The 27,777-nt window shown below is 46.4% G+C and overlaps 1 protein-coding gene across 2 annotated transcripts in view; it reads left to right on the top strand.

The window, feature by feature from the left end:
- The first annotated feature begins 747 nt into the window (after nt 1-747).
- Nucleotides 748-27,777, top strand: part of ATP6V0A2 (ATPase H+ transporting V0 subunit a2) — a 40,694-nt gene continuing 13,664 nt past the window's right edge. Inside the window, exons 1-13 of one of the 2 annotated variants that reach the window (XM_081802387.1) lie at nt 748-1,003; nt 5,714-5,792; nt 7,643-7,740; nt 9,162-9,299; nt 10,009-10,097; nt 11,735-11,861; nt 18,694-18,776; nt 20,310-20,403; nt 21,119-21,331; nt 25,946-26,096; nt 26,336-26,472; nt 26,715-26,902; nt 27,017-27,107. In XM_081802387.1, the coding sequence (XP_081658513.1) occupies nt 887-1,003; nt 5,714-5,792; nt 7,643-7,740; nt 9,162-9,299; nt 10,009-10,097; nt 11,735-11,861; nt 18,694-18,776; nt 20,310-20,403; nt 21,119-21,331; nt 25,946-26,096; nt 26,336-26,472; nt 26,715-26,902; nt 27,017-27,107 (1,605 nt within the window). In that variant the 5' untranslated portion in view covers nt 748-886. The remainder of the gene's footprint in view (nt 1,004-5,713; nt 5,793-7,642; nt 7,741-9,161; nt 9,300-10,008; nt 10,098-11,734; nt 11,862-18,693; nt 18,777-20,309; nt 20,404-21,118; nt 21,332-25,945; nt 26,097-26,335; nt 26,473-26,714; nt 26,903-27,016; nt 27,108-27,777) is intronic. The other variant, XM_081802386.1, reaches the window with a different exon arrangement.

Raw genomic sequence — 27,777 nt, forward strand, 5'->3', positions numbered from 1 at the left:
GTAAGAAGTTTGGATTTTACTGGGAAAGCAGGGGGAGAAACCAGAAGATCTGAAGTGGGCTACGAGAGATTTGCGTCCCGTGTCAGGTGACTGGAGCTGTCGTGTGGAGGATCTGCGGAGGCAAACGTGGCCCCGGGGCGACAGTGTCGGCGCCCGACCCCGCTGTCTGGTCTGCACCGGGGACGGGACCCGAGAGAAGGCCCGCGGCGGGAGCCAGCCGCAAACACACGCTGCGGTGTGATTCCGTCGGTGTGAAATGTCCTGATAGGCAGATCTACGAGACGAGGTTGTTCGAGGTTGCCCGGAGCTGGGGAGTGACGGCGCTGAGCGAGTGGAATCCTTTTCGGGTTGACGGAAATATCCTAAAAGTGGATCGTGATGATGGTTGCACAACCACTCTGTAACTTTACTAAAAATCACAGAATTGTATACCCTAAACGGGTGAACTTTGTGAAACAAACTCAATAAAATTCATTTTCAAAACGTCTGAAGAGCTGAGCGAGCGTCAGTCTTCCGCGGGAGCCTCAGCTATCGGCCGCCGGGTTTGTGCGGGTTGGCCCCGCCGGCGCCGCCGCCGCTGCCGGCCGCAACTCCGGGCGCCCATTGGTCGGCCGGCGAGGGGGGGCGGGCACACCCGGGGGGCGGAACCGGAACCGGCTGTAGCGGGGGGCGGGGCCTCGCGCGCGCTGTGGCGGCGGCGGCTGGAGCGGGGCCGCGGTGGCAGGACCGGGGGCGGCCGCTGCAGCCCGGAGCCCCATGGTGCGCGGCGGCGGCCAGGCCGCAGGAGGAGCCCGAGGCCCCGGCCGCCCCGGCTGACCGCGCGGACCCGAGCGGCCCGGAGCCGCCGCCGCCCGTCCGGCCTCGCCGGGGCGCGGGCTGGCCCGCCATGGGGTCCCTGTTCCGGAGCGAGACCATGTGCCTGGCGCAGCTGTTCCTGCAGTCCGGCACTGCCTACGAGTGCCTCAGCGCCCTGGGCGAGAAGGGCCTGGTCCAGTTCCGAGACGTGAGTGTCGTCCAGGAGACGCGGGCCGCACCTGCCCGCCCAGCGCGGCATCTCGCCTTTCGCTCGGGCCTCCCTTCCGCGGGCTCCTTGGCAGGGGCGCGCCGCTGTCCCCATTTCGCAGGCAGGGAAGCTGGGGCCCGGCTTACTGGCCAGAGCTTCCGCAGAGCGGGGCGCGAGCCCCGGGTCGCCGGGCGTCTGGTCGGCGGCGGCTTTGGCCGGGTTAGTTAGGAACGCTCTGTGTAGTCTTCATCAACTTAGGGGAGTGCCATCAGATGCTTCGGAGCGCCGACTCCGTGCCAGGCACTGGGCTAACCGGGGGGAGAACGAATCTGATGAGGCCTTTTGGAGACCTTTTGGAACTAATGGGGGTGGCGGGGACAAATACCAAGCAAGTAAATACGTAAACATAATGTTTGCTGTGAGGGTAATGAAAGGGGGATGATGGGATGGTGACTCGAGTCGGGATGGTCAAGGAAGGCCCCTCTGAGGAGGTGACGTTTGAGCCAAGATGAGGCCTGAATGGGAAAGAGCTGGCCCTGGAAGATCTGGGGGGACAGGGTCCCGGATGGAGGGAACAGAAGGAGCCCAGAACCTGAATTGGGAATGAACTCGGTGTAAGCGCCTTGAGGGGAAGGGGTTTTCCTTGGTTTTGTTCACTGATGTGTGATGTGCATACCACTGCCTACTAAGGAATGGGAACTGTCTTCCCAACAAGTAATGATAAACGCTTGTTTATGTATCTGTTTACTTTTTTATCATTTGTTTACACCATGGACTGTCAACCTCCAGGGCTAGGGGCCTCTCCTGACTTGTTCACTCCTGATTCCCCAAGACTTAGCACAGTCCCTGGCATTTGTGGGCATTAGTAGGCATTTGCTGGATGAAGGAGCATGCCTTTATTGAGTGCTTGCTCTGTTCCAGATAGTGTTTTTCATGCTGGTGTCTCAGTGGTAAGCAAGGTGGACAAGGTCCTTATGTTCTTGCTGCCTACAGCCTGGGAGGAGACAGATAAACAGGCTCTGTGAACTGGAATTGTGAAGTGCTGTGAAGGGAAAGAACAAAGTGTGGAAGGGGAGTAGTAAGCAGGATCTAATACCGAGTGATGGAACTGAAAGTCACTTCAGGGGAACATTTTATTTCCTCCTGGGCCCCAACTTTGATCTCCTGGTTGTTTCCCTTCATCTCTCTGAGGGGCCCTTAATTTCAAAAGGGAACACCCCTACTCAAGATCTGATATCAGTGACCCTTGGGTCGACTCCAAAGGGATTGCAAGGTTAGGGAGAAACTCCTGAGTGACAGCCGAGGCTGCAGGGAAGGCCGGGCTCTCTTCCTGTTTCCTGGAGTCACTTGGGCTTCAGCTCCTGTTCCCACTTACCCAGTAGGTGCTGTGATCAGCTGTGGGGAGCACCCGAAACATTCAGGAAACAGGAGAGAAATAGGCTCCCTTATTTGTAACTGGTAGATTTGTTCCATCCTGGTAGTACTCAAGCCGAGGGACTTAACACGCTTAAACCGTGGAGGTTTGAACAAAGGCCTTAATCACCACAAAGATTCGCGTTTCACTGAGTGCCATTACCTGAGGTAGTAGACTATACTTGGGATCCTTCAAGACAGAAAACCAGTGAAAGAAAAAGTGCAGATAAAGATCTCAGCTCTGCGTGTGTGTGTGTGGGGGGGGGCGGGGAGGTTGGGTTGACACCCCAGTGTCATGGGTGCTAGTGCAGAAAGCCCCGTAGCATCTGACACTTTTGTCTGCTCTTTAATGGAGTTCCTCACTGAGTTTGCATTCACTGGCTGGGCTTACTAACATTAGTCTTTTCTGGCTCGCCTAGGCTGGATGATTTTTCCCTTTTAGTATGCCTCCTGAGGGAAAGCAGGCAGGCCCAGGGTTTCTGTAGTGACAGCCAAGTAGAGAGAAGGGCCAGTTCATCTCACTGTTGCGATGGTCTATAGTCTAAGAACAATTTCACCGGTAGCCCCTCAGCGGCTGGAGTGGGAAGATGGCTGGTGTGGGTGTCCGTAAAACCAGCACCACGTAGCCTCTGCTGGCTTTTCTAGGTTCAAGGTTAGTCTTAAGATGAGTCTACAATAGAATGCAGTGTGGTCCCCCAGTATCTGCAGGTATGCGTTCCAAGACCCCCAGCGGGTGCCCGAAACCCCGGAGAGTACTGAACCCTGTAGGTATTATGGGTTTTCCTGTACGTGCATACCTGTGGTAGAGTGTAATGTACAAGTTGGGCACAGTAAGAGAGGAACAACAGAACAGCTATAACGATATACTCTAATAAAAAATTATGTAAATGTGTTTGGGAGGGTATATGTGAGTTACTTGTCTCTCAATGTATCGTATTGTCCTGTGCTCACCCTTCTTCTCTCGATGATGTGGGATGAAGTGAGGTGCATGATGTAGGTGCTGTTTGACCTGGTGACGTGCCAGAAGGGGGGTTGTCTGCTTCCTGACCTCGGTGGACCGCAGGTGCCTGAAACTGGGGACGGGGGCACTACTGTGATACCCTATTATCAGCCTAGAAATGGGTGACATAGCCTCCCGAAAAAGAAAGCAGAAACAAAACTTTGTAAAAGAAACCACACAACAGAAAAAAGCAGCTCATATCTGTGAGGCGATGATGGGGGCATCGCTCAAACCCAAGTATGTTTGTATCGCGGCCGCAGAAACGGGCCTCTTCGTGAAGCCCCTGCCGTGTGGAGAACCCTGATGTCCATGGAGCGCTCAGCAGTGTTGAATGTTGAAGGACAGACCCCGAAACGGGGCACTTGGGTGGTTCATAGACCACTTGTGATGCATCGCTTCCTTTTTGTTCTTGGTTCTGTGGATCGGGCCTGAGTCATCGTGAGCTTGAAAGGGGTTACTTGAGATTAGTTTGATCCCAGAAATGAATGCGAATGTGACAAACAGAAGTGCAATCTGAATTTTTGTTTTCATTCTGGTTAATCCTTTTAAAAATATTTGAAAAACTGAACAAGAACTGAGCCCTTGGGGGTGACGCTTCCCCGGCTGGGCAGTTTCATGCCAAGTTCTCGTCTAATTGTGGTTTCTGAGAGGGCTCAGTAAGAGTGATGGGCTGGAGGAAAGATAACATTCTTGCCTTAAATGCCTTTCAACATGAGTGATTAATCTTTTCTTGTTATAAAATAATATATGTCCATTCTGGGGAAACTGGAAAACATAAGAATAAGATAAAAACTTCCACGATTCCATTACCTAGAAATAAACGGTCTAACTTCTTGGTTAATATTGGTCTAACATTATTTTCCTAATAATGTTTTAAAATGTACATATATGTGTATTCTCATATAATTGGAACCACACTGAAAGTATCTTTAATTTTTTCCAGACACAAATCATAACTAATTTCCTCATTTTATTAAATGTTCTTTTACGATGTTTTTTATTGTGTTAAGCTTTGTATTAGAAGTTAAGTAGAGAGAGGAGTATATGGGCACAGTGACTCCTGTGTACCCATAATATAAATTCATGGCCCCTCGTTCCAGCCTTCCACCTCCAGACAAAATCTGTCCCTCCCTTCTCTCTGAGATGATGATTTGAAGCAAATCCCAGATGTATAATTTCTTTCATAAATATTTCAACAAGTATCTCTAAAAAGTAAGGATGCTTAAAAATCATAGCCACAATATCATTATCATACCTAAAATTTTTAATGATAACTTCTTTTTTTTTTAAAGATTTTACTTATTTATGTGACAGAGAGAGATAGAGATAGTGAGAAAGAGAGCACAAGCAGGGGGAGCTGCAGGAGAGGGAGGGGAGAAGCAGGCTCCCCGCTGAGCAGAGAGCCCGATGTGAGACTTGATCCCAGGACCCCTGGATCATGACCTGAGCCGAAGGCAGCTGCTTAACCGATTGAGCCACCCAGGCACCCTAATGATAACTTCTTAATATAATCCAATACCTTAGTCATTTAAAACATAATTATTACTAAGGGCATAATAATCAGTTATATGGCTGAACCATAATTTTTATACAACTTTATTGATCTGAATCGTAAAATGCACCCATTTCAAGTGTACAGTTCATTGATTTTGAGAAAATTTACTGCGTTATGCATCCATCACCACAGTCCAGTGTTAGAACATCATATCCCCCTAGTAAGATCCCTTGTGCGTACACTTCATCCCCATACCTGCCTCCAGCCCCAGGCAATCACTACTCTACTTTCTGCCTCTAGATACACCTTTTCTGGGCATTCCATGGACATGGAATCACACAGTATGTGGCCTTTTGTGTCTTCTTGAAGGACACACTTGCATTGTGTTTCTGAGAGTCATCTATGGTGTTTAGTGTGTCAGGGATTTGTACTTTATTGCTGGGTAGTGTTCCATGGTTTGGATGGAGACTATGTGTTCTAGATTAACAGTTTGCTACTGTTAATCACTTTTTCCTCTATCCCTGAGGTTGATGTTCTTCTGGGTAGGTTTTTGTCTGTATCCACTTTTTTCCTTAGGTTTATTTTCTTCACGGGATATTTCTGGGCCAAAGGATATTTTTCAGGCCTTTTTGATAACAGTTGCCAAGTCGCTTTCCAGAAAAGTTTTGTCGGTTTTTTACTCCCATCCAGTAGTGTGTGAGGATGTGCTTTTCCCTAAACCCTTGCCAATATTTTATTTTTAAAATCACATTTATATTTAAATTTTAGAAATTTCAAAGCAAATTTTTCATCCTTTTCTCAGCTCAACCAGAATGTAAGTTCCTTCCAAAGAAAATTTGTTGGTGAGGTGAAGAGGTGTGAAGAACTAGAACGAATATTAGGTAAGTTTTATTTTGTTTTGTTATTTTTGGGGGGATAAGTTCAGGTTAGTAACAGATTTTTATATAAGTAAACCTTGTTCACTTTAGAAAAATTAGAAAAGGAAAAAAACTCACCATTCCTTATTTTTTACTATTCATCTATAAAAGTAAGGATTCTACATAACGATCAGTTTATTTTGTTGTCAGCTCTGGTTCTCACTCTGGTACTTCCTGCAACATCTTTTCATGTCAATAAACAGACCCAGCATCCTTTTTAATGGCTGCCTAGTATTTCATGAAATTAATATGCTATAATTTATTTAGCCAATCCCTTGCCATTTATCATAACTTAAAAACATTATATACATGTTAACGTATTACTTAAAATTATCTCAAAGAACAAGGAAGGTGGGAAATGGCAGATGGATTGGCTTTGTTCACGAAGGTGTTAAATCAGTGTTCTCTTGCTTGTTTACCATCAAAACTCAGTAGCTAAAGGCTCCTTGCTTTATCTGTAAAATCTTTAACATCTTTAGCCTGAGATAGTCAGAATTATCAGTTCAAACCTGGAAGTTCGGAGCAAAATAGGGGAGAGGGGGGTTGATCTCAGACAACTGACTGAAGTAGAAAACTTTGTAGGATGAACCGAAAAACATGGGGATGAGAGAGCCCAGGAGGGGCCAGAATATGACATTTGGAATGATTTCTAATCGCTAATATTTATTGTGGATTTTACATTTTTTAGTTGGAGATTTTTAAGACAAGAAAACCCTTTTAATCATCTATTCCTTTGCATATTGTTTGAGGTCCTAGTTACTTGTGTGGATCGTGTGCGATAGAGTGACATCATATTCCTGTCTTTGTAACATAGTGAGTCATTGGACAGGTCGTGTATTAGGAATGAGGTTTTTAAAGGCAGTGACAACACTTTAGACACATACAGGATTTCCTGTAGCTTAAACTGTTTCAAAAAGTATACAGACTTAAACAAAAAACCAAAACGATCTCCCAAGTAAATGAGGTTTAATTGGTGAAACGATTTGTGTCCCATTTCCAGAAACCTCTTTAACCCCCTGCTTCCTTTGCTATCCTGTTGCTAAGACTTCCTCACTTTTCTTTGTCTTTCTTTCTGAATAAAATAACTAGTAACACTTCTCCAAAATGTTATATCTAGTAATGCTTTACTATTCGTTGTGAGTTTCATCCTAAGGACAAGGATGCTTCATGGCATTGAAAATATAAACTAAAGAAATTCAGTTAATTTTGCCTGGCTCATTACCAGTTTTATGAATCTGGTTTGGGACGTGAGATCAGGTTGTTGCAAGTCAGAGCAGCCTGACTGACTGGGAATGCTCAGGAGAGCCTGGCTCTCTGCCCTGTATCTCTCGGGGCTCCGTTGGCTGATAGAGGTTGTGCTTTTCTTGATGGATACTTCTTTCCTCCTAAGGGCATCTGCAGGGAAGTCACGCTGCCCTCTCTGGTGGAGATGGTCTATCATTGGATTATTCCTGCTCTTGCAAGTGTGTCCTTAACCTGCTTCATCTATGGGTGCAGAAACAGCTATGACTCCAAAGTTCTTGAACTAGAGTTTCAGAAATAGAGAAAACTTGGGGAATTTCAGAAAGTGTTTATCAGGTTGTTGTTTATTTGGTCATTGCATGCTGATCTCTCTAGGTGCGGTTTACTTTGCAGATCTTTGGAAACGAGGTTGCAAAAGGCTTTTTCTAAGTCAATTGGGACAAGCAAGACTTTGGTGCATTCAGACATTAATTTTTTAGGTGACCCAGGAATGGTTGGGATGGAAAATGTTCTGACAGAAATGTCTTAGAGTGAGTTTGTGCATCTAATTTGTTTACCTTTTATTCCCACAGCATATTTGGTGCAGGAAATTAATAGAGCTGACATTCCCCTTCCTGAGGGAGAGACCAGTCCTCCTGCACCACCTCTTAAACAAGTCCTAGAAATGCAGGTAACTTGTTTCTGACGAAGCTGTCACTGGGCTCAGATGCTGCTTATTTACTTACGTTATGTTGTCTAGGGCTTGTCAGATTTTCTTCTCAAAACTGTGCAGTGAAAATTGAAGAACAATGCTATGGTTAGCCTTCAGTAATAGATTATCTGTGATGTAAGATGCATGCTCCCTTTCCAGGTGGTTGGTGAACCGGGGCTAAGAAAATCAGATTGAGAAATCTGGTGTAATGTTTCTGAGTGTTCTTTCTGGGCTTATCCATGCCTTGGCATGCCTCTCCTGGTGCAAGTAAGGGAGGCTGCAGGCCAATGCCCTTTAGCATTCTCCCAAACTCACTGGCCTCCCCTCTGATCCTTAGAAGCTAGTGGGAAGGTGATAGGGTATTCCAGGTGGGCAGCAAACACAATTCCTTGTCCCCAAGTTCAGCGTCTTGGGTGTTGGGGATACAGCGTTCCCCCTGCGAGAACCCTGGCTTGTCTTGTTCGTTAGCACCCCTGTGAGTTATCCACTGAGGTTTGGGTCCGATCCTCGGATAGCTCATTGTACCGGGAAATCGACCAGAGCTCCCGAACACTGAAACAATCAGCATTGTATAGCCAGCACCACTCTGCAGCTGGTCGCTCTGTGTGTTTATCTGGGAGGAAGTCACTTAACATTTATTGTGTGAGTGGACTTGAGAGAGAGTTGTGCCATCAGATGAGTAGAACACAGTCATCTGGTTTGGCCTGTTTGGGTTGGTTGTGATGTAAGGACGACTTCAGTGATTACTGAGTGTTTATAGTTTTTATAAGGTGGAGCACAAGTAGAATGTCAAGGGACTTGTTTGCATACAAGTTTTCACGGAGTGAGTGATGTGTTTTACACATCTCTGTTGCTGCTGTTTGAATACTTAAGTATTGTTAAAGACGCTTGCTATGTAACTGCTTATTAAAGAAGACTCGTCCTCAAGGATTCTTCAGCCCAATTAATTGTGTAAGTGCTACTGTAAGCAGACTCTTAAGCTGGAGGCTCGGGGTGTATATGCTTAGCAAAGATTACCTAAATTATTTTCTGTGTTGCAAATAAAAGGATATGTAGCCTTGAAAGAGGAAGACTCTCTGATGTGTGACGGTGGAGAAGCAGATGAAGGGAAGCCCAGAGCAGTGGTGGGAGTGGAGATGAGGCTAGGGCAGCCTAGGATGCCTCGATTCATCATCTGGGATGCCTCCGTCCTGCACAGTGTGAGCTGCGTAGGAGTTCCCTGAATCGATAGGAAACAATACATGATGGACCTTGAAAATCTCTGCATGCTTCCATATCCCTTCAGATTGTCAGATTCTGGCTTGTGAAGCCCTCCCTGGGCTTTAATGTACTATAAAAAATTTTTGAGAACCATACTTAGAATGGACCTGGCCTCTTAAGTAACTGCCCTTTGGCTTTAGGAGCAGCTGCAGAAGCTGGAGGTTGAGCTGAGAGAAGTCACCAAGAACAAGGAGAAGCTGAGGAAAAACTTGCTGGAACTGATTGAGTACACTCACATGCTCAGAGTGACAAAAACCTTCGTTAAACGAAACGTGGAGGTACTGACCGCGCACGCGAGGAAACACATTTCTTTTGTTAAAAATCTAGCTCCTGTAAGGTTTCCGGTTTGGTTATCAGTTATCAAAGAGGTACATTTTGATTTTAGCTTCATTTTTCAGTCAGATTACATGACATTAAACGAAGCATTAAGCCTTTCCCTGTGTTGGTTGGTTTTAGCAATAACAGCACTTTCTATTTGTAAAATGCTTTAGTTTGTAGTTGAAAAATACCTTTTTATGATCATGAGCAAAGAAATGGGAAAGTGGAGTTTGAACTCCAAAATTTAGTTTGTGTGTTTTTTTCACCAAATTGCTAAGAGTAAAGGAATTCACAAGAGATCTCTAGTTTATGAGTAGAGTCTCTGTAATAGCTCGCCCTCCACCGGGTATGGAGGGGAGAAGTCCATCCCATGGAGCTGGTACACTTGGTGCTGGTGTCTGACTGAGCGCTCTGTCTCGGAGTGAGGCAGGGACATAAATTATAACACCCTACCTCCAGTAACCTGACTGCAAGTAACTTATAAATAAGGGACGGGGAAGCGATCTTTTTTATTTACCAGAGCTGTGTTCCACATCTGAGTGATCTTGGGGCATCAGCACCCGGGTCTGGCACCCAGTTAGGATGCTCCGTAAACTTGCTCGGAAACGTGACTTGGGAAATAAAGTGTCACTTGTAATGAGACACACTTGGTTTCGTATTTCTTTGTAGTTTGAACCCACTTATGAAGAATTCCCTCCCTTAGAGAATGATTCCTTGTTGGACTACAGCTGTATGCAGAGGCTGGGAGCAAAACTGGGGTAGGTGACAACCACTGGGGGGCTGAGCGTCACACTGTCCCTGTCGTCAGTGGAGGGATGAATGCTCCCATTTGAAAGCCTGTGATGGAATGAAAGAAAGTGAATATCTGTTTGAGAAAACACTGTACTCCTGTATTTGCTGAGTGGAGTTATTCAGCTGTATTGACTTGTTAGCTAAATACCATGGGAATTTCTTCTTTTGGTATAATGAGCTGGAAAGAAGGAACATTTATGCCATTCAGTGTTATTCCAATAAGCCTAAAATAATTGCTCAGTGAAGTGTCAAGTCCTGTTTTGTTTGGTGGAAACATAGGGGCTAAATTGAGTTGGTTAATTCATTAATTGTATTTTAAGGATCTTTTTCTGCTATTAATCCTTTCTGTTTCCTTGAACCAATGGTAACTTGTTTCCTCATGTGATTTGTGATTTCTTTTTATTATGAACATCTGTTCCTCTGTTCCTTGTCTGTAGGAATCCAATGATAATGTAGTTTGAGGATGTATTCCTTCAGAGAGAATTTGTTTTTACATTTGTCAGATACCGGGGGAGCATTGTACCAACCTGGAATCATTTTACATTAATTTCTCAGCTTGGATTTTTTGTTCTTCTTTTTTTACTATGCAAGTAATGTGAATTTAAGCCACAAACCTGAGTGAATTCTAGCCTGTGATTATAAATTCTCAAGGCAGGGGTACCTGGGTGGCTCAGTTGGTTAAGTGTCTGCCTTTGACTCAGTTCATGATCTCAGGGTCCTGAGATTGAGGCTCGAGTCGGGCTCCATGTTCAGCGGGGAGTCTGCTTCTCCCTCTCCCTCTGCTCCTCACCCCGCTATTGCTCTCTCCTTCTCCCTCTCTCCCTTTCTCTCTCAAATAAATAAAAAATCTTTAAAAAATAAATAAATTATCAAGGAAGACTTTTCCTCTTCTTTGTAGAACCAAAACTGATATAAATAAGTTTATTTGGGGGCTCCTTTGTAAGACTTTTTCTAGTCCATCCATTCACTAAGGGTGTAGCTCTTTGGGGGTGAGGGGGTGGGAGTCCCAACCTTAGGGGGGGATTAGGAGAGATGATTCAGTTTCATCTTTTCAGCCCATGCAGACCTGGTGCCTGTCTCCTGCCTCCCGTGTTGACCTTGACGCTCAAGGCTTTAAGATACTGGGTCAGTGGAATATATCAAGATAGCTATGAGATCCTGGTTTATTTTTCGATTCCAAGAATTTCTCTTAATTATAGGCTCACCTATACATTTGAAAGGATGTTTCAAAAATAAAATTTTAAAAAAGATTTATTTATCTCATAGAGAGAGTGGGAGAGCATGTGGGTGTGTGAGGAGGGGGAGGGGCAGAAGGAGAGAGAACCTTCAAGCAGACTCCCCACTGAGTGTGGAGCCTGACACGGGGCTCGATCCCACAACTCCGAGATCACTACCTGAGCCAAAATCAAGAGTCGGATGCTCAACCAACAGAGCCACCCAGACGCCTCCCCAAATTTTTTATCCAGCATTTTAGATATTTTGCAGTTGGAGGGCTTTCAGGATACCTTCACCATTTTGCCAGAAATGATTCATTTCTCCTTTTAATGCAATCAGATAATTCATTGCTTTCAATTGACTGCAGCTTGTGTTTATTGTCTCATAGATTTGTATCTGGCTTAATTAACCAAGGAAAAGTTGAAGCATTTGAGAAAATGCTGTGGAGGGTCTGCAAAGGGTACACCATTGTGACCTATGCAGAGCTGGATGAGCCCCTCGAGGACCCTGAAACAGTGAGTCAATGTCACGATCACCTTTTAACAATGACAGACTGACAGCGGAGTTGGAGGCTCGGTGCGCGGGGAGCCACTTGAGAGTGAGTTGTTCACCTGAGGCCTTACCATCCTCGAGCACATGTGGGTGTGGCTCTTAAAGTCAAGGGCTCTCTCTTGGATTGCAGCCCGGAAATGAAGGTAGACACAGTGCTACCCTCCGGGCCTCGTACCCCATCCAGGTTTCACCGGTCATCCGCTACCACCTTTTATAGTGAAGGTCTAGTTTAGAATCACAGTTTGGATCTAATTGTCACATCTCTTTGGTCTCCTTCATTCTGGGACAATTTCTCAGTCTTTCCTTGACTTTCCTGACCTTGACATTTGAAAATTCTTACAGATCAGTTGTTTTGGTAGAATGTCTCTGCATTTGGGTTTGTCTGATCTTTTCTCATGATTAGATTCAGGTCATGGATCTTTGGCAGAAGTGATGCTATGTTCTCCTCACTGCATCCTGTCGAGCGCATGATTCAGTTCGTCCTGTTGCTGGTAACGTTTGCTTTGATCATTTGGTCGAGGTGGTGATGCTTAGGCTTCTCCAGTGTGAAGTCATCTTTTTCCTTTGTAATTAATACGTGTTTTGGGGGAAACGCTTTGAAACTGTAACTATGTCATTCCTCATCAGACTTCCTTCTTCCTTCCTTTCAAAAGTGTGAGCAGGGGGGGTAGAGGTGGGGAGGGGCCGAGGGGGAGGGAGAGAATCTTCAAGCAGACTCTGCTCTTAGTGCAGGACTCAATCCCAAGACCCTGAGATCGTGACCTGAGCCAAAATCAAGAGTCAGCTGTGCAGCCTACTGAGCCCTCCCAGGTACCCCCCATCAGATTTTCAGTTCACTATTTCCTATTTGAGTCAGTGAGTTACACTCTGTTACTATAATTATTTTGATATTCAGATTCTCTAGGTTTGGCCCATTGGAGTCCATACAAGTTGGCTTTTCTGTCCTTTCACATGCTGCCATCATTTTTCGTGCACTTCCTTGCTTGCACAACAAGTTGTCCAGATTCGTGTAATTTCCCTCACCCAGCTCTGGCATCAGCCACTTCTCTAGGTGCCTGGTTCTGTTTAGTGGAGAATGGTATTTAGAAGCCAAGGAACGGACTCTGGGGGTGCCCATTGTTCATGGAGGGGTCGCTGTTCCCTGGCTCTGTCACTGGACAGCTCTGGGACACACACACACACACAACCTTATTTCTGTACCTATGCATATATATTGAAAACTGTGGGTTCATGTCCAATTCCAAGCTAGTACCATAGAAGTCAGTGTCGGTTTCTCCATTTCTGTTTTTGTAACTTTTTTCTTTGATGATGAGAAACTCGGCTCTTGTTGTTAATGTTTTTACTATTTTTCATCCACTTGCATGTAACCAGTCTCCCATCTCTGCCGCCCCCTCTTCTTCCTGCATGGAGTCCCAAGTTCCCCATTTGGGGTGGGCCCCTGCTGTGGATGTCCTCCTCACCCCACCTGGGCTGCTCCCCTGCAGGGATGCTCTCCTCATCTTGCTTGAGCTCTGACTTTGCCCAGGGCCACCGTTGGTCTTCTCCTCCTTCTGGGTTCATCCCTGCATGTATTCTTAAGGCTTTAGGACTGAATTATTCAGGAAGGGAAGCTGAGGGACAGGAGAGAGAAAGCCATAATCACCTTTTTAAATCTGTTTTTTTTTTTTTAGACTTTACCATAAAAATAACTATATTGCTCTAAATGAGGATGGACTGATCTATTAAAGGTAGAAAAGGAACTTAGGCTTCTTACTTTTGAGGAAAGGGCTTGTGTTTTTTTTTTTTTCCTAAATTTGCCTCAGGAATTTTGGCTGCAAGACGAATATATGTCCCATAGTTTTGACACATAAAGAGGAGTTTGGCTGTGAAATGGACTTTCATAAGATTTAGCCTGTATGAGCCACACAAGTTTAATCTAGTGAAAATCTAATCAGTCAAGCTGTTCATTAACCATACACTTGTAATATTTTCTACTCTTTCGTGGCTCCTGTAACTGCCAGGAGCCATCTGTTAATTGTCCTTTACTGTGAACTTTATGACCGCTGTCTATAAAGCTGAAGTTAGAAAGCGTCCTGCGGTAGCATTTACCTGTTCCTCTGAGCTTCTTCTTTATTGAGAAAACCTGTCAGTCATTCTTATGCAGAGCATTTGCTAAAGTGAAAAACTTCTATATATTTCTAAGCTCTTTTGTGCTGAGTTCCTACCAAATATGTGAAAGGGCATTGAATGTCTGTGAAGAAATACAGAGAAGTGGACTAGAGAGAAGTATTATCCTGAAAATACAGCTTCCCCATAGTTACAAAGGAAATGTATGCTTGTGGCAGAAAATTGGGAACAATATCAAAAATATGAATGAGAAAATCAACCCCTGTGATCCCGTTTAGGGAGGGCCACTGTTGACATTTCAGCATGTGTTCTTCTAGTTCTTGTTCTGGAGAAGATACAGGTATTTGATTTGGCACCTGGTACTCAGGTTCTAGGATTTGTTTATCGTGTCAGGTTTAGTGCCTTTTGGGTTTGATCATCTGGTCCCTTAGCGTTATTACAGCCTCCAGAGCGTATTTCTAGCTATCTCCTCCTTGTCGGTCTCGTTTCTAGGTACTGACCACTCTGTGTCAAAGCTAGACTCAGGCGATCTCACTTGGTTTAATGATTTGTATTTTATGTTGTGTGCTGTCCCTGTTCCATCTTACGCCTGAGGTGTTTGTGTTCCTTGACCCAGTACTATTTTTAAAATTGTTATGGAGGGGTGCCTGGGTGGCTCAGTCTTCTGGGAGAAGTGTCTGCCTTCGGCTCAGGTCATGATCCCGGCGTCCTGGGATCAAGCCCCGCATCGGGCTCCGTGCTCAGCGGGAAGCCTACTTCTCCCTCTCCCACTCCCCCTGCTTGTGTTCCCTCTCTCGCTGTGTCTCTCTCTGCCAAATAAATAAATAAAATCTTTAAAAAAATGAATAAATAAAAGAAAATTGTTATGGAATCTTCGAGGTCAGGTTTGCTGTAAATGCCATTTTTTTCTTCCCCCCAGTTTAGTTTCTTCAATAACTTATTTTGAATTTCAGTTTATAGAAAAGTTCCCAGAAGAGAACAGAGACCTGTGTCCCTTCACCCAGATTTCCCAGTCGTTTCCACGTTCCCACATTGGCTCCATCAGCCATGTGCTCTCTCTGTGACTCTGTCCCCATTTTCACTGTGCTCTGTGCACGCCTGGTGAGAGGAAGCTGTAGACGTGGCCCCATCACCCCTGAGTTACTCCAGTGTGTGCCCCCAGGCGCGGACGCTCTTACACAAGCACCAAGGGGCCTCCCAACCGTGAGAAACCAGCGCAGGTGCAACACTTTTGTCCCATCCAAACATGCCGTTCTCGTCTCCCGGCGGTTCTTCTTCCTTCCTTCCCAGTCCAGCTCCCTCCCTGGGCCTGTAGTAGCATCGGGAACAGGCATCCCATCCCGTGGGCCGACCCCCTCCCTCTGGGCAGTTTGATGTTTCTTCACGACCAGACTCGGGCCATGTGTTCTCGGCAGGAAACACCTTAGAAGTGTCTCTCTGGCCACCTCAGCACCTCCTACCAGGTGACACGTGATGTCCATCTGTCACGTTGGTGTCTGCTGGGTTTCTCCACCTTCATGTCACCATGTTGCCCTTTGTGACGGATTAGTAATTTCCAAGTTGTGCTGGTGTCCCGTGCCTCCCCAACCTGCCCACCAGGCTTAGTGTCCATGGATGACTCTCCTGAATCCATCACCTCGGTCGTGGTTGCCATGTGGTCCTCATTCCTTCTATACTTACTAGTGATTGCTCTGAAGGCGGGCTTCCCCCTCTCGCTTCCGTGGACTTGTGGATTTCCATTGTATTTAATGACTTGTAATCTGTTACGGTCCTTATTTATTTCGATGCCCAAATTGTCCCTGATTTGGCTGCTGAGGATCCCTTCGTGCATATCCCTGTGTCCTTTGGCCTGTTGTCAGCGTCCACCGAGTAGTCCCTTCCTTGCTGGCACTGGAAGATGTGCCAGCTTCATTCTGTGCTCTCCCTACCTCAGCCTGGAAGCGGCCATTTCTCCAAGGACCGCTGGTGCCTTTTAGCGGAGGGCGGTGTTTACAAAGATCTGGGTGCTCGAGTGCTCATCAGGTCGCGGAGTGTCGCTGCCCCTGGGCCGTCTGAGCGGTCGGAGCGTGTGTGTGCACACATGCGCATGTGCACGCACACACGCACGCGGCTGTACCCACTTCTGTGGCTACCTGTGCTTGGCGATTATAAAACCACGTGCTCAAACTGTAACTTAAAATTCCGATCGGTTCTTTCTAGACTGAACCTTTTTCATGTGTTTGTAGTTTCTTTTCTGACAGTGAGAAATCTGGCTCCCGTTATCCTCAATGTGTTTCATGAATTGCGCAGTTAGTTTACTTATTTATTCAACATAACCCATCTCCCAAACACATAGGCCATCTCCTCCTCCCCCCACCATCCTGTCTTCTTGCCGTGGGGACCCACCTGCCTGTGCTTCCCTGAGGATCCCTGACCTATTCCCCATCTTTTGCGGCCCAGGGCTCAGTTCTTGGGCTGCTTCTCTCCTCTCTCTGCCCTTAGGGATCCTATATAATTTCACAGCTTTAGATACTACCTCCCAAATGTTTATCTCTAGCTTGGATCTCTCCCCACAAAAACAGACTTTTCTATTTAACTGGCTACTCCAGGTCTTCTTCTAAATCCCTGGAAGATGGGGCGCCTGGGTGGCTCAGATGGTTAAGCGTCTGCCTTCGGCTCAGGTCATGATCCCAGGGTCCTGGGGTCGAGCCCCGCATCGGGCTCCCTGCTTGGCGGGGAGCCTGCTTCTCCCTCACCCTCCTACTGTTCCCCCAGCTTGTGCTCTCTTGCTCTCTTTGTCAAATAAATAAATAAATAAAATCTTAAAAAAAAAAAAAATCCCTGGAAGACATTTGCACCTGATGCCTAAAGCTGGACTCTTGGTCTTTCCTTCCAAACCTGCCCTGCCAGGCTTGCCCATCTCGGTAAGTGGCAGCTCCATCCTTCCGACTCCAAGGCCCAAACCTTGGGGGTCCTCCTGACTCTTCTCTTTTTCCTCAGACCTCATGTTTAATCCTGTAGCAGGGTGATTGGCCATGTCTTTTAAATAGGAAGAGACTCTGGTCTCTCTTGTCACCCTCACTGCCACTACCCTGCTCCAGGACATGAGCATCCACACCTCAAGTACCTCCCTTCTGCAGGAGCCTCTGTCTTCAGTTCCCGCCCCGGCCGCTGTCCTATTGTGTTCTCTCCTCCCAGCATCTAGAACGATTCCTATAAGACTTCAGTCAGATCATGTCACTTCCCCACTTAAAACCCGCCAGTGGCTTCCCGTTTCACTTGGCAAAACGCCCAGAGCCTTATAGTGTCACTTCTTTTTTTTTTTTAAGATTTTATTTATTTATTTGAGACAGAGAGAATGAGAGACAGAGAGCATGAGAGGGAGGAGGGTCAGAGGGAGAAGCAGACTCCCCGCCGAGCAGGGAGCCCGATGCGGGACTCGATCCAGGGACTCCAGGATCATGACCTGAGCCGAAGGCAGTCGCTTAACCAACTGAGCCACCCAGGCGCCCCTATAGTGTCACTTCTTATGGCCTCATCGCATGTCTGACCTGTGTTACTACTCTGCCCTGTCCACACTCCTTCAGCGTGCTGACCTTCTTGCTTTCCCTGAACCTGCTTCTCCGTGAGCTCTTCTGTGCCTTGGGAGGCCTTCCCACGGTGGCCACACGGCTCCCTCCCCTCCCTCACCCCTTTAAGCTCCGATGTCCCCTTCTCAGGGAGGCCTTCTCTGGTCACCCTATTTAAAATCACAGCCCCCAGCCCCCTGCCCTCCTTCACCTCCTCCAGCTCTGTTTCCTTTGGAGCACTTATCACTTCTCTCCATGTGGTGGACCGTGTGTTTTCTTTGCGTCTCTTGCTGCCAACTTGGATACATCCCCACCCCTCCCAAGTCAGGGATTTTTGTCTCTTTTGTTCAGTTCCGTATTCTTAGCACCTAGAACAGAGCCTGGCAAATAGGCCAAAAACCTGCTCAGTTTTATTTGTAGAATTATTTCTCAGTATTTATGGTAGTTCTGTAAGGTCTCCATGAACACTTGAATTAATGACACTGAACCACTGTACCAGGGGAAATACAGGGTTAGGTTTCTGGGAGCCTCTGCTCACATTTTTGTCCACCGATCAATAATAACCTTGTTCTATGTGTGTTTCTTATTCAGTATGTATTACGGATTCATTAACACGGAACTCTGCCAACAGCTCTATGACTCACGTCTGAAGGAAGCTTATCTGACACATGTATTTTCTGTGTAAGGCACATCACTGCCTTCTCGGGCCCAGGAAGCTAGCTAGCACTTCAGCATTACACCCGAGGACCATTTTAGATAGTGAAACCACCAACAAAGAGCGCAAAAGTGTGAAAAACACGTTTAAACCATGACAAGGCCCCTTTTTTACCGTATGATGTGGAACCAGAAGGCAGAGAGCCGCCCCGTGTGACCTCAGCTGGAATAGGCACATCCGGGGACTGAGACTTTGGGCTGCTCTGTGTGTCTGTAAATGACCCCACACCACTGCCAGGACTGATGTTAGGGTGAAGAACACGTTGTGGCCGGGGTGGGCTAGGCGCAGTTGCGGAGTCTGCGGGGCCTGAGGGCAGCTGCACCTGTTGCGGGGGTGAAGGGGCTGACTTGTGACAGAGTTTGGGATGCCAGAGTTCTCAAGAGTTCCAGACACATGAGTAACAATGATCCCGATTTATTCTTCTAGGGAGAAGTCGTAAAATGGTATGTGTTTTTAATATCCTTTTGGGGAGAGCAGATTGGCCACAAGGTAAAGAAGATATGTGATTGGTAAGAACAAGAAACATTTCATCTATTTGCTTATATTCAGTGGCCTCTAGTTTTCCCTAAATATCCGTCTGTGTTTGAGGGGAAATGCAGTGGGTGCAAAGATTGCTGTGTCTGGTTCTATGTCTTCGCCATAGAACCATGTTTTTAAACATTTAGTCATCTCTCTTGCCAGTGTTCTACTTAAGACACTTTAGAAGTAGAGACCATTTTTAATAACATTCTTAGGTTTTATTTCCTCCCTGGGAATCAGGGCTTAAGAATAATTGGAGAAGGAATCGAATTTTAATATTTTGTGCCTCTCTGTTGCACTGAGCTCCATGGAGGCCCGTCTCTCATCACGGAGCATCTGGTTCATCTTTGGCTGAACAACAGTCGGCAGGTTTCTTTGTGCACCGTGGCCTGGATTCAGGGCCTGGACCCAGAGTCTGGCTCCACCCACGCGCTGGGCGAGCTTGGTGAGCCACCACGGCCAGGCTCCCTCCCTCAGTGGGCTTCAGGCCTGAGGCGACACAGACGAGGAGCCCCCGAGCAAGCGAGGAGCCCCCGAGCAAGCGGCAGCCACCGGCAGCCACCAGCGCAGCCGAGGAGTGTCGCTGTGACAATCTCACTGTGATGTAGTCTCGTCAACAGTGGAAAAATAAGCAGAAGCCAAACAAAAATGTCAAAAGAATACCCTTTGTTTTTAGATGGCCTTGTTTCTTGTGGGGGCTTGGGTGGGGCTCGGGTATTTCCTTTGGAAAGTGTTTCCCAGAGGCTGATTCTCAGTCACTGGTGGTATGGACAGCAATTTCAGGTATTATGTGGATGAACCTGCTGTTATTTTCATAAATATGTATTTATTTTAATGTACAGTAGGAAAAGTATAACCAGCATACAAACCTATGATTTCATAGATATTGTTGTTTGGGATGAGGCTAGAGTGAGTAATTTTAATAGTCAGAACTTAAAATGTTAAGTATGGCATAAAAATGTCAAGGGGGATGGGAGTTGCAAGAGGGAAGGTGCAGCTTCCGCTCCCGGTGTGTTGGGGTGCCGTGCAGCCCCCACGAGATGGGCCCTGGGAGGGGAGGGAGAGGTTTACTGCACCGCATGTCAAAGGCAGTTGCTGGGAAACCGGAGCTTTTTTTTTTTCCCTCCTCCCTCCATTTTCTCTTTCTTTTAAAGGTAGTTACTGTTGTGTGTTCTTTGCTTTTGTGTTTCAAACTTGTTTAATGATTCCCAGCCCAAGGATGGTGGTGAATTTCAGAAAGTAGGAATTGGGAGCGAGCTCCGGAGATGGGAGGGCAGGAATGGAACATGGAACCAAGAGAGTTTGCTAAATTTGTTGAATCCTGTAGACAGAATTTGTTGAGTGTCTCTGTGCGAGGCCTCACTGTGGGCCCGTGCGTGTCTGCACCTTTTTCTCTCAGAGGGCTGCTTTTATTCCATTTTGGAGGGAGATGTGCCCACGTGGTACACTGAATTTAGTTCTGGTGTTTGGTATAGCCTCTTCTGGTCCCACTGGACGTGCGACTGTTGAATTCTGTCTTCTAGTTACCACTGCCATGTTTACCCCTACCCAAACACTGCTGAGGAGCGGAAGGAGATTCAGGAGGGACTAAATACCCGGATTCAAGATCTTTACACTGTGAGTAAACGGGAAACGGTTGCCTCCTTATCTGAGGTGTGTAAAACATTTTACAAATCCATTTACTTTCTAATTTTTTAATGTGGAAAATTTTGGTTGTGGACAAATCAAGATGTTTTAGGCGTGTCATTCACCTTGCTCCTCTTCATGCAAGTTTTATTTTAGCAGGCTGTTAGAAATCTAGGTGCTATTGATGGGACTTTAGAGAAGATTCTCTGGTCATCACAGGAGACAAGCAGTCTGTTAAAAGTGGTGGCTGTTTTGCTTTCACTACTTTAATTAATGTTTCTGCTTCTATCAGTGAGAGCTCTTGGTGGCAAGAAGTAGACTCCGACCCACTTAAGCAAAAGGGGTTTCAGGCCATGTGTGATGGGGTGGAGTTGGTGGCTCTCAGGGTTGACAGGGAGCTGAGCTGAGGCTGGGAATGGCAAGAGAGGGGAGCTCCGTGGGCCCGGCCAGGTCACTGTGCTGCCACCCCGATGGTGCCATCTAACCAGTTCCTGTCCCCTTGGGGTGGTGTCCTGGAGGGGCAGCTCCCCAGAGGGAGCCTCAGATCGGCGGGGCTTGGGCTTCCGCCCGCTTCCCGGTGGTACTGGGGGTCAGGAAGAGAAGGAACAGACCGTTCTCGTGTCTGCCCCCCGGAGGGCCAGGTGCTGGACGGACAGATACTGAGAAGTGCCCGCAGTGTTGGCAGCCTGAGTTTGTTCCCACCCAGGTGCTTCACAAAACCGAGGATTATTTAAGGCAAGTACTGTGTAAAGCCGCCGAATCCGTCTACAGCCACGTCATCCAGGTGAAGAAGATGAAAGCCATTTACCACATGCTGAACATGTGCAGCTTCGATGTGACCAACAAGTGCCTCATCGCTGAAGTCTGGTGTCCTGAGGCCGACCTGCACGACCTGCGCCGGGCGCTCCAGGAGGGGTCGGTAAGGCGGCCGTGGCCCCGTCGGGACCAGAGGGAAGGACTGGGGCTGCTCTGGGGAAGCCAGAGGAAGAAAGTGGGAATGCCCTCGAGCGGTGAGAGGGCGCTGAGCTGACTGTTCTCTTGAACCACAGTTCTGGAGAGTCAGCCATCCGAGCTGTGCGCAGGCGCGTGCATCTTTCATGTGTTCTTTGAGTAGGGAATAGAGTCTCGTGGTTAAAAGTAAAACTTTATATATGTAAAGTAAAAGACACAGTGGCGGAGTGGCTTCCTCCTACCCTGTTGCCTCAAAGATAACCGTTGCTTCCTGTTAGGTCTTTGAGTTTCTTAATCGTAGATAAGCACGTATGAATGGGTATTTTTCTTCACGAAGGGTTACATGCTATTCATTCATACTGTTCTTTTCGCTTAATACAACTTCCCTACTTTTTATAACTATTTAATGTTCCACTGTGTGGATGTACCATGGCTTGTCACACCGGTTCCCTGCTTGTTTAGGTGGTCTGGTGATGCGACCACCGCAGTGACTGCCACCTGATCCGTATGCAGGAGAGAGTCCCAGATACGGAGTTGCCGGATCAGTTTGATAGATATTACCAGCTGCTGCACGTCTCCTTGTTTTTAAAAGATTTTATTTATTTATTTGACAGAGAGAGACACAGCGAGAGAGGGAACACAAGCAGGGGGAGAGGGAGAGGGAGAAGCAGGCTTCCCGCTGAGCAGGGAGCCTGAGGCGGGGCTCGATCCCAGGACCCTGGGACCACGACCTGAGCCGAAGGCAGACGCTTAACGACTGAGCCACCCAGGCGCCCCTGCACTTCTCTTATTTTGAGAGAGGTTGAAAATCTTTTCTGTTTAGGAGCCATTTGAATTTTCCTTTTTTTGTGAGCTTTGTGTTCCTATGCTTTGCCCATTTTCTGCTGAGTTATTAGTCTTTTACTAGTTTCTCTTGGCTCTTTGTCTATGATATGAACAAAAATATTTTCCCCAATTCGTCACGCATCTTTTGATGTTTCTGTTGGCTTGTTTTGGTCATGCGGAAGTTTTTTGTGAAATATAGTTGAACTTATCAATTTGCTCTTACAGCAAATTGAACTTTGCTGTAACTTTGAAGAATGTGCTTTTTCCTGCTCCAAGGCTTTGGGGTCAGTCTCCCACGTCCCCATGAGGGCTTTTTTCTACATCAAAACTCAATTCTTCAATGGAAATAACAGGTTTACATATTTCAAGTGACAGTTAAAGAAACAAATTTTCTTTTTTTTAATTAAATTAATTTTTTAAAGTAATCTCCATACCCAGTATGGGACTTGAATTCACGACTCTGGGATCGAGAGTCGCCTGCTCTGCTGACTGAGCCAGCCAGGCGCCCCAGGAAACAAGTTTTCATATGGGTTTTCTTTTTGTTGTTGTAAGTCACTTTGTTTCCTTACGTAATTCTTTGATGGCATAAATAGACTTTTAGTTTTCTTGGAAGAGGGCTGGCTTTCGTAGGCATAACCAGCCAATTACAACATTTCCTAGTGTTGCTGAAAACCAGCTAAGTGCCCTGTGTCACGAGGACCTGTGGGTTGGCTGATGTCTAGATACTTTTTAGCTGCCAATGAGATGGCGTTTGATGGGGACACACAGCAGTGCTGGGGTGCAGAGCTCCTGGCCTGTAGCACCCTGCTTCAGGTGGGGCACTTGGAGCTTCTGGCCTGCAGACTGCCAGATTAATGCTGGCAACTCCTGTTGTTCTGGCTGTTGGAAGCGTGTTCTCCAAGAGTCCTCCACGGGGCCCATGGGAACAGCACTCCCTGAGTTCTCAAGTGTATGTCTCCAGCCTTTATTACTGGAAGTTTGCTTTTTGGAAATAAAATCCTTGGCTCGTGTTTTTGAAATTTTTGTTTTTGTTTTCTATGGGTGTCTTAACATGTGAGTCCATCTTGTTCTGGCACGGTGTTGCTAACAACAAGGCTGATAATTGAATTTTCCTTATAAGCCTTGTACTTTTTTTTTTCTTTGCCTATGTGCTTAAGAGTTTTTTTTTCCTTTAGAGACCAATAATTTTATTAGAATATGTCTTGATATGGCCATTCTGGGTTGGGATTCTCAGATATACAGTGTGTTCTTTTAATATGTAGTTTTATTTACTTATTTATTTTTAAAGATTTGATTTATTCATCTGAGATAGAGAGAGAGAGAGAGAGCAAGCATGAGCAGGGGGAGAGGCAAAAGGAGAGGGAGAAGCAGGCTCCCCGCTGAGTCAGGAGCCCAATGTGGGGCTCAATCCCAGGACCCTGGGATCATGACCTGAGCCAAAGGCAGATGTTCAACCATCTGAGCCACCCAGGTGCCCCTGTAGTTTTATTTTTAATTAAAAAAATTTTTAAGTTCAATTAGTTAAAATATAATGTATTATTAGTTTCAGAGGTAGAGATCAGTGATTTTTTTTTTTTTTTTTTTAAGATTTTATTTATTTATTTGACAGAGAGAGACACAGCGAGAGAGGGAACACAAGCAGGGGGAGTGGGAGAGGGAGAAGCAGGCTTCCTGCCGAGCAGGGAGCCTGATGTGGGGCTCGGTCCCAGGACCCTGGGATCATGACCCGAGCCGAAGGCAGACGCTTAACGACTGAGCCACCCAGGCGCCCCTCAGTGATTCTTTTAATATATAGTTTTAAAAAAAGTTTCAGAAGAGTTCTTCTGAATTATGCTTTTTAGTATTTGTTCTGTTCTCTTGCCCTGGTTTCCTCCTTCAGGACCTGCTGTTACGTTTCAGTTGAACCTTCTTTGCTTTTCTTCAGTGTTTGTCACTTTTTTCTTGAGTCCTTTTTATCTTCTTTTTGATTTTTTAAAAATTTCCATTCTTTCGCCTATTTCTCTTATGGCTTTTATTACTAGGAAAGTTTTTCACCTTGGGAGTTCCTTCTAGTTTTGTCATGTTGCAGAATATTTTTTCGTTTATTTCTAATTCCTTTCTGAGTTCTATTACCTCATTTCTGACTCTAATTCTGCTTTCTGGTGCTTTTTCATATTATGTATTATTTTCCTAAATTTTTTTTGCTCATTTTGAAATAAGTAAGTTAAATTTTTGTCTGTTTTGTGGACATGTCCTTCTGGCATGCTTTCATTGTCCACAAGGATGTTGTTCTGCTCAGTCTTTTTTACTATAATTTTATATAAGTTTTGACCTCCATCCTTCTTTTGATCACTTTAAAATGTAATTAGTTTTCTGAAAACATGTTTAAATACTCAAGGAAATTCTGTATTAGACATAATATATATTCATATGTATGAACGTATTTTTAAGATACTAAAAGTAACCATACATTACATATAATGTAAGTACATCATCTATTTATATCATAGTTTTACAGAACATGTTTAAGATACTCAAGGGACTTTTAAAAGGGGCAGATTCAGGATCACTTTCCTAACTTCACAGAATTTTTTTCTTTAATACTTTTGATCAGGGATCAAAAATGTGTTAGCTTCTGGACCTAAGGCTTCCTCTCTTCCTCTTTTACCTGGACCTTCTCTTTCCTTATCTCTTTTGTTCCTGCCCTGCTCAGTTTCTGTTTCATTCCCGGGTCTCTCATCAGTGGAGGGCCCCCGTGGCGGGAGGGCGCCCTGGCCGGTCTGTTCCGCAATTTCGGGGGTGCTGGACTGCTTTTACCCCGCAGACCTCACTTCCCGTGGGCCCCTTGCACTCACCCACTCTGGGACTGGACAGAACCCTTCCCAGTTCCAGCTGCTTTTCTTGAATTGGCCTGCTGTGCTTTCCAGGGAATGCTTTTGACTCTTTTGGGATGTTTCTTCCTTGGGTCTCTCAAACCACATTGCTTCCCTCGCTTCCTCTGGTCAAGAGGTTCTTACCGTGCAGGTGTTGTTGTGTTGAGCAGTTTGTCCCCACCCATTTGCATTTTGTGGCTTGCGCGGACATGGATTTGAGAGAAATGTTGTCTGTGGGATTTGGGTTTTGCTCTCTAGTTGCCCTGTCTGCTCTTGAGGGGATTTGGGGAGGTTCAAAACTATACCTCCATTTGGGATTTTCCCAGAATCCCCTTACCTGCAGTATCCTAAGAAATAGAATTTGACTGGAAAATCGAATTTTTGGTAATAACCTGTTTTACTTTATTTATTTAAAAAAGTTTTCCCTCCCATTATAAATAAATACATTTCTGAAGATTTGTAAACACAGGAAAAAGCTATATATACAACTTTGTTGTACTAATGCTGACATTTTGATTTATTCTCGTCTATTTTTTGGTTTTATTAGCTAATATTGTAGTTGTCTCCAGATTGTGCTTGAACATTTTTACCAGATAAAAGGTTAAATTTCAGTTTTATGTTAGGATTCTGAGACTGCCTTATATACATATTCCTGTCATTCCCAGCCTGGCTGTCCACTTTCCTGCCCTCACAGCCAGGCTACCACTTCCTTCTGCAAGACCGCACCCCCGAGTGCTGCCCGCCAAGACTTCCCTGACTCCTGCAGCCACTCCGGTTGCCCTCGAACCCCCGGGTGGTGGTTCGCACGTCCCCACGGGCCATGCAGAGCCTCGCCATAGCAGGGAGCCAGTGTTGGTTGAATGAACTCCTGGATAGTAATTTTTTTTCTTTCTTTTATGTGAAAGAGAGAGAGCGGTGCTACAATCCCCTCATTTATGAACACAATCCCAACAAAAGAAACACCCCCAACTCTAATCCGCACCAACAAGTTCACCGAGGGGTTTCAGAACATTGTGGACGCCTACGGAGTTGGGAGCTACAGAGAAGTGAACCCAGGTCGGAAGTCTGAGTTTGTAAATCCTCCTGTTTTGTCTGATTGCAGTTGCTTCTCCCTGCAAGGATGTAGTAGACATTTGGGAAAGTAGGCTCACGACTCTTTTGTGTCATCTTGCTTAGTGTAAAGCGCTCATTTTAACCTGTCCGTTCTCTTTCGGGAGTCTGGAGAAGGTTGAGTGTTTGGATTAACTAGAATTTTCTGCCTCTGGTGAATCAAGTCTCTTTTGCTCTCCTTGCAGCTCTCTTCACCATCATCACTTTCCCCTTTTTGTTCGCCGTGATGTTTGGAGACTTCGGACATGGCTTTGTGATGTTCTTATTTGCCCTCTTGCTGGTGTTAAATGAAAACCATCCCAGACTAAATCAGTCACAAGAGGTAAGAGCACAGACACTCCAGTGATTAGTAGTTGTTATCTTCTTTTTGACTAAACAAGAACGTTTCTTAAATATTGGGTTTGGCAGTAAGCGTCCCTGACTGAGCTGTAAGAGGTGTGGGCCTGTGGCCTCTGTGTCACGTTGGCCCTCGGAGTGGTTCAGAGCGGGCGTGGACAGAGCCGGGGCCCCTTCCTGCATTTTCGCGGCGGTCCTCCTCTGCTCACTGTGCTCTGCTTTTCACAGATCATGCGCATGTTTTTCAATGGCCGATACATCCTCTTGCTGATGGGACTGTTCTCCGTGTACACGGGCCTCATCTACAACGACTGCTTTTCGAAGTCGGTCAACCTGTTCGGCTCCGGGTGGAACGTGTCCGCCATGTACAGCTCCGGTCACGGCCCGGCGGAGCGCGGGAAAATGGTGCTTTGGAAGTAAGTGTGGGCTTAGCTTTCGGAGGGAAGAGGAGCTTTCGGTGGGAAGAGCGTTTCTGCGAGGCTCCTCTGTCCTCCTGTCCGTAAGCCTGCTCACTCCGCTCTCTGTTACAGTGACACCATCGTCAGGCACAGCAGGGTTTTGCAGTTGGACCCAAGCGTTCCTGGAGTGTTCCAAGGCCCTTATCCTCTTGGCATAGATCCCGTGAGTGCGCTTTTTCCTCGCCATGATCGCGGCTTCCTCTGTGGTGCCACCTGGTTTTAATTGTCACAGTGCTTCCTCAGACTCTCAGGCACGGCTCACACGGTTGCACACGATGGGGAAGGTGCCCTGGGGGTTTCTGCCTGCGCGGCTGTGGCCCGTGTGCATCCCGAGTGAAGTTGGCTTGGAAATGAAGCTGAGATCTCCATTTGGGAAGCCAGGGTCAGTGTCCAGACGGGAGGAGTCTGTGGGGAGAAGGGGAGCCGCACTCTGTCATGGTTCCTGACCTGTTTTACTCTAGGGAGAGCCAACCCTTCAGGAGCCATTAAATGCAGGCTGCTTCCTACATTTCTTCTTTGTGTGTGGGGATTATTATTATTATTTTTTTTACCCTTTGATCTAGAAAGAAATAGTATGGAGTTTTAGAGCTTGAAAGGGAGCTCAGAGTTATCAGGGTGTGCTTATGGAGGTAGTTTGAAATGGGAAGTATTGGGAGTAGGGAAAGGAAGACGCAGCTGCAGGGGGCCAGGACTGCTGCCCACCACCAACCCCCACCCCAGACCCTACAGCGCTCAGTGAGCCAACCCCTCCACTCCCCCTGCCAGGCCTTCATCAGGCTCCCACCAGGCCCTCCTCCCACCAGGCCCTCACCAGGCCTCCTCCAGGCTGGGAC

The sequence above is a fragment of the Leptonychotes weddellii genome, chromosome 13 (assembly GCF_054177405.1).
Source record: "Leptonychotes weddellii isolate Sample4059 chromosome 13, ASM5417740v2, whole genome shotgun sequence".
NCBI classification, from domain to species: domain Eukaryota; kingdom Metazoa; phylum Chordata; class Mammalia; order Carnivora; family Phocidae; genus Leptonychotes; species Leptonychotes weddellii.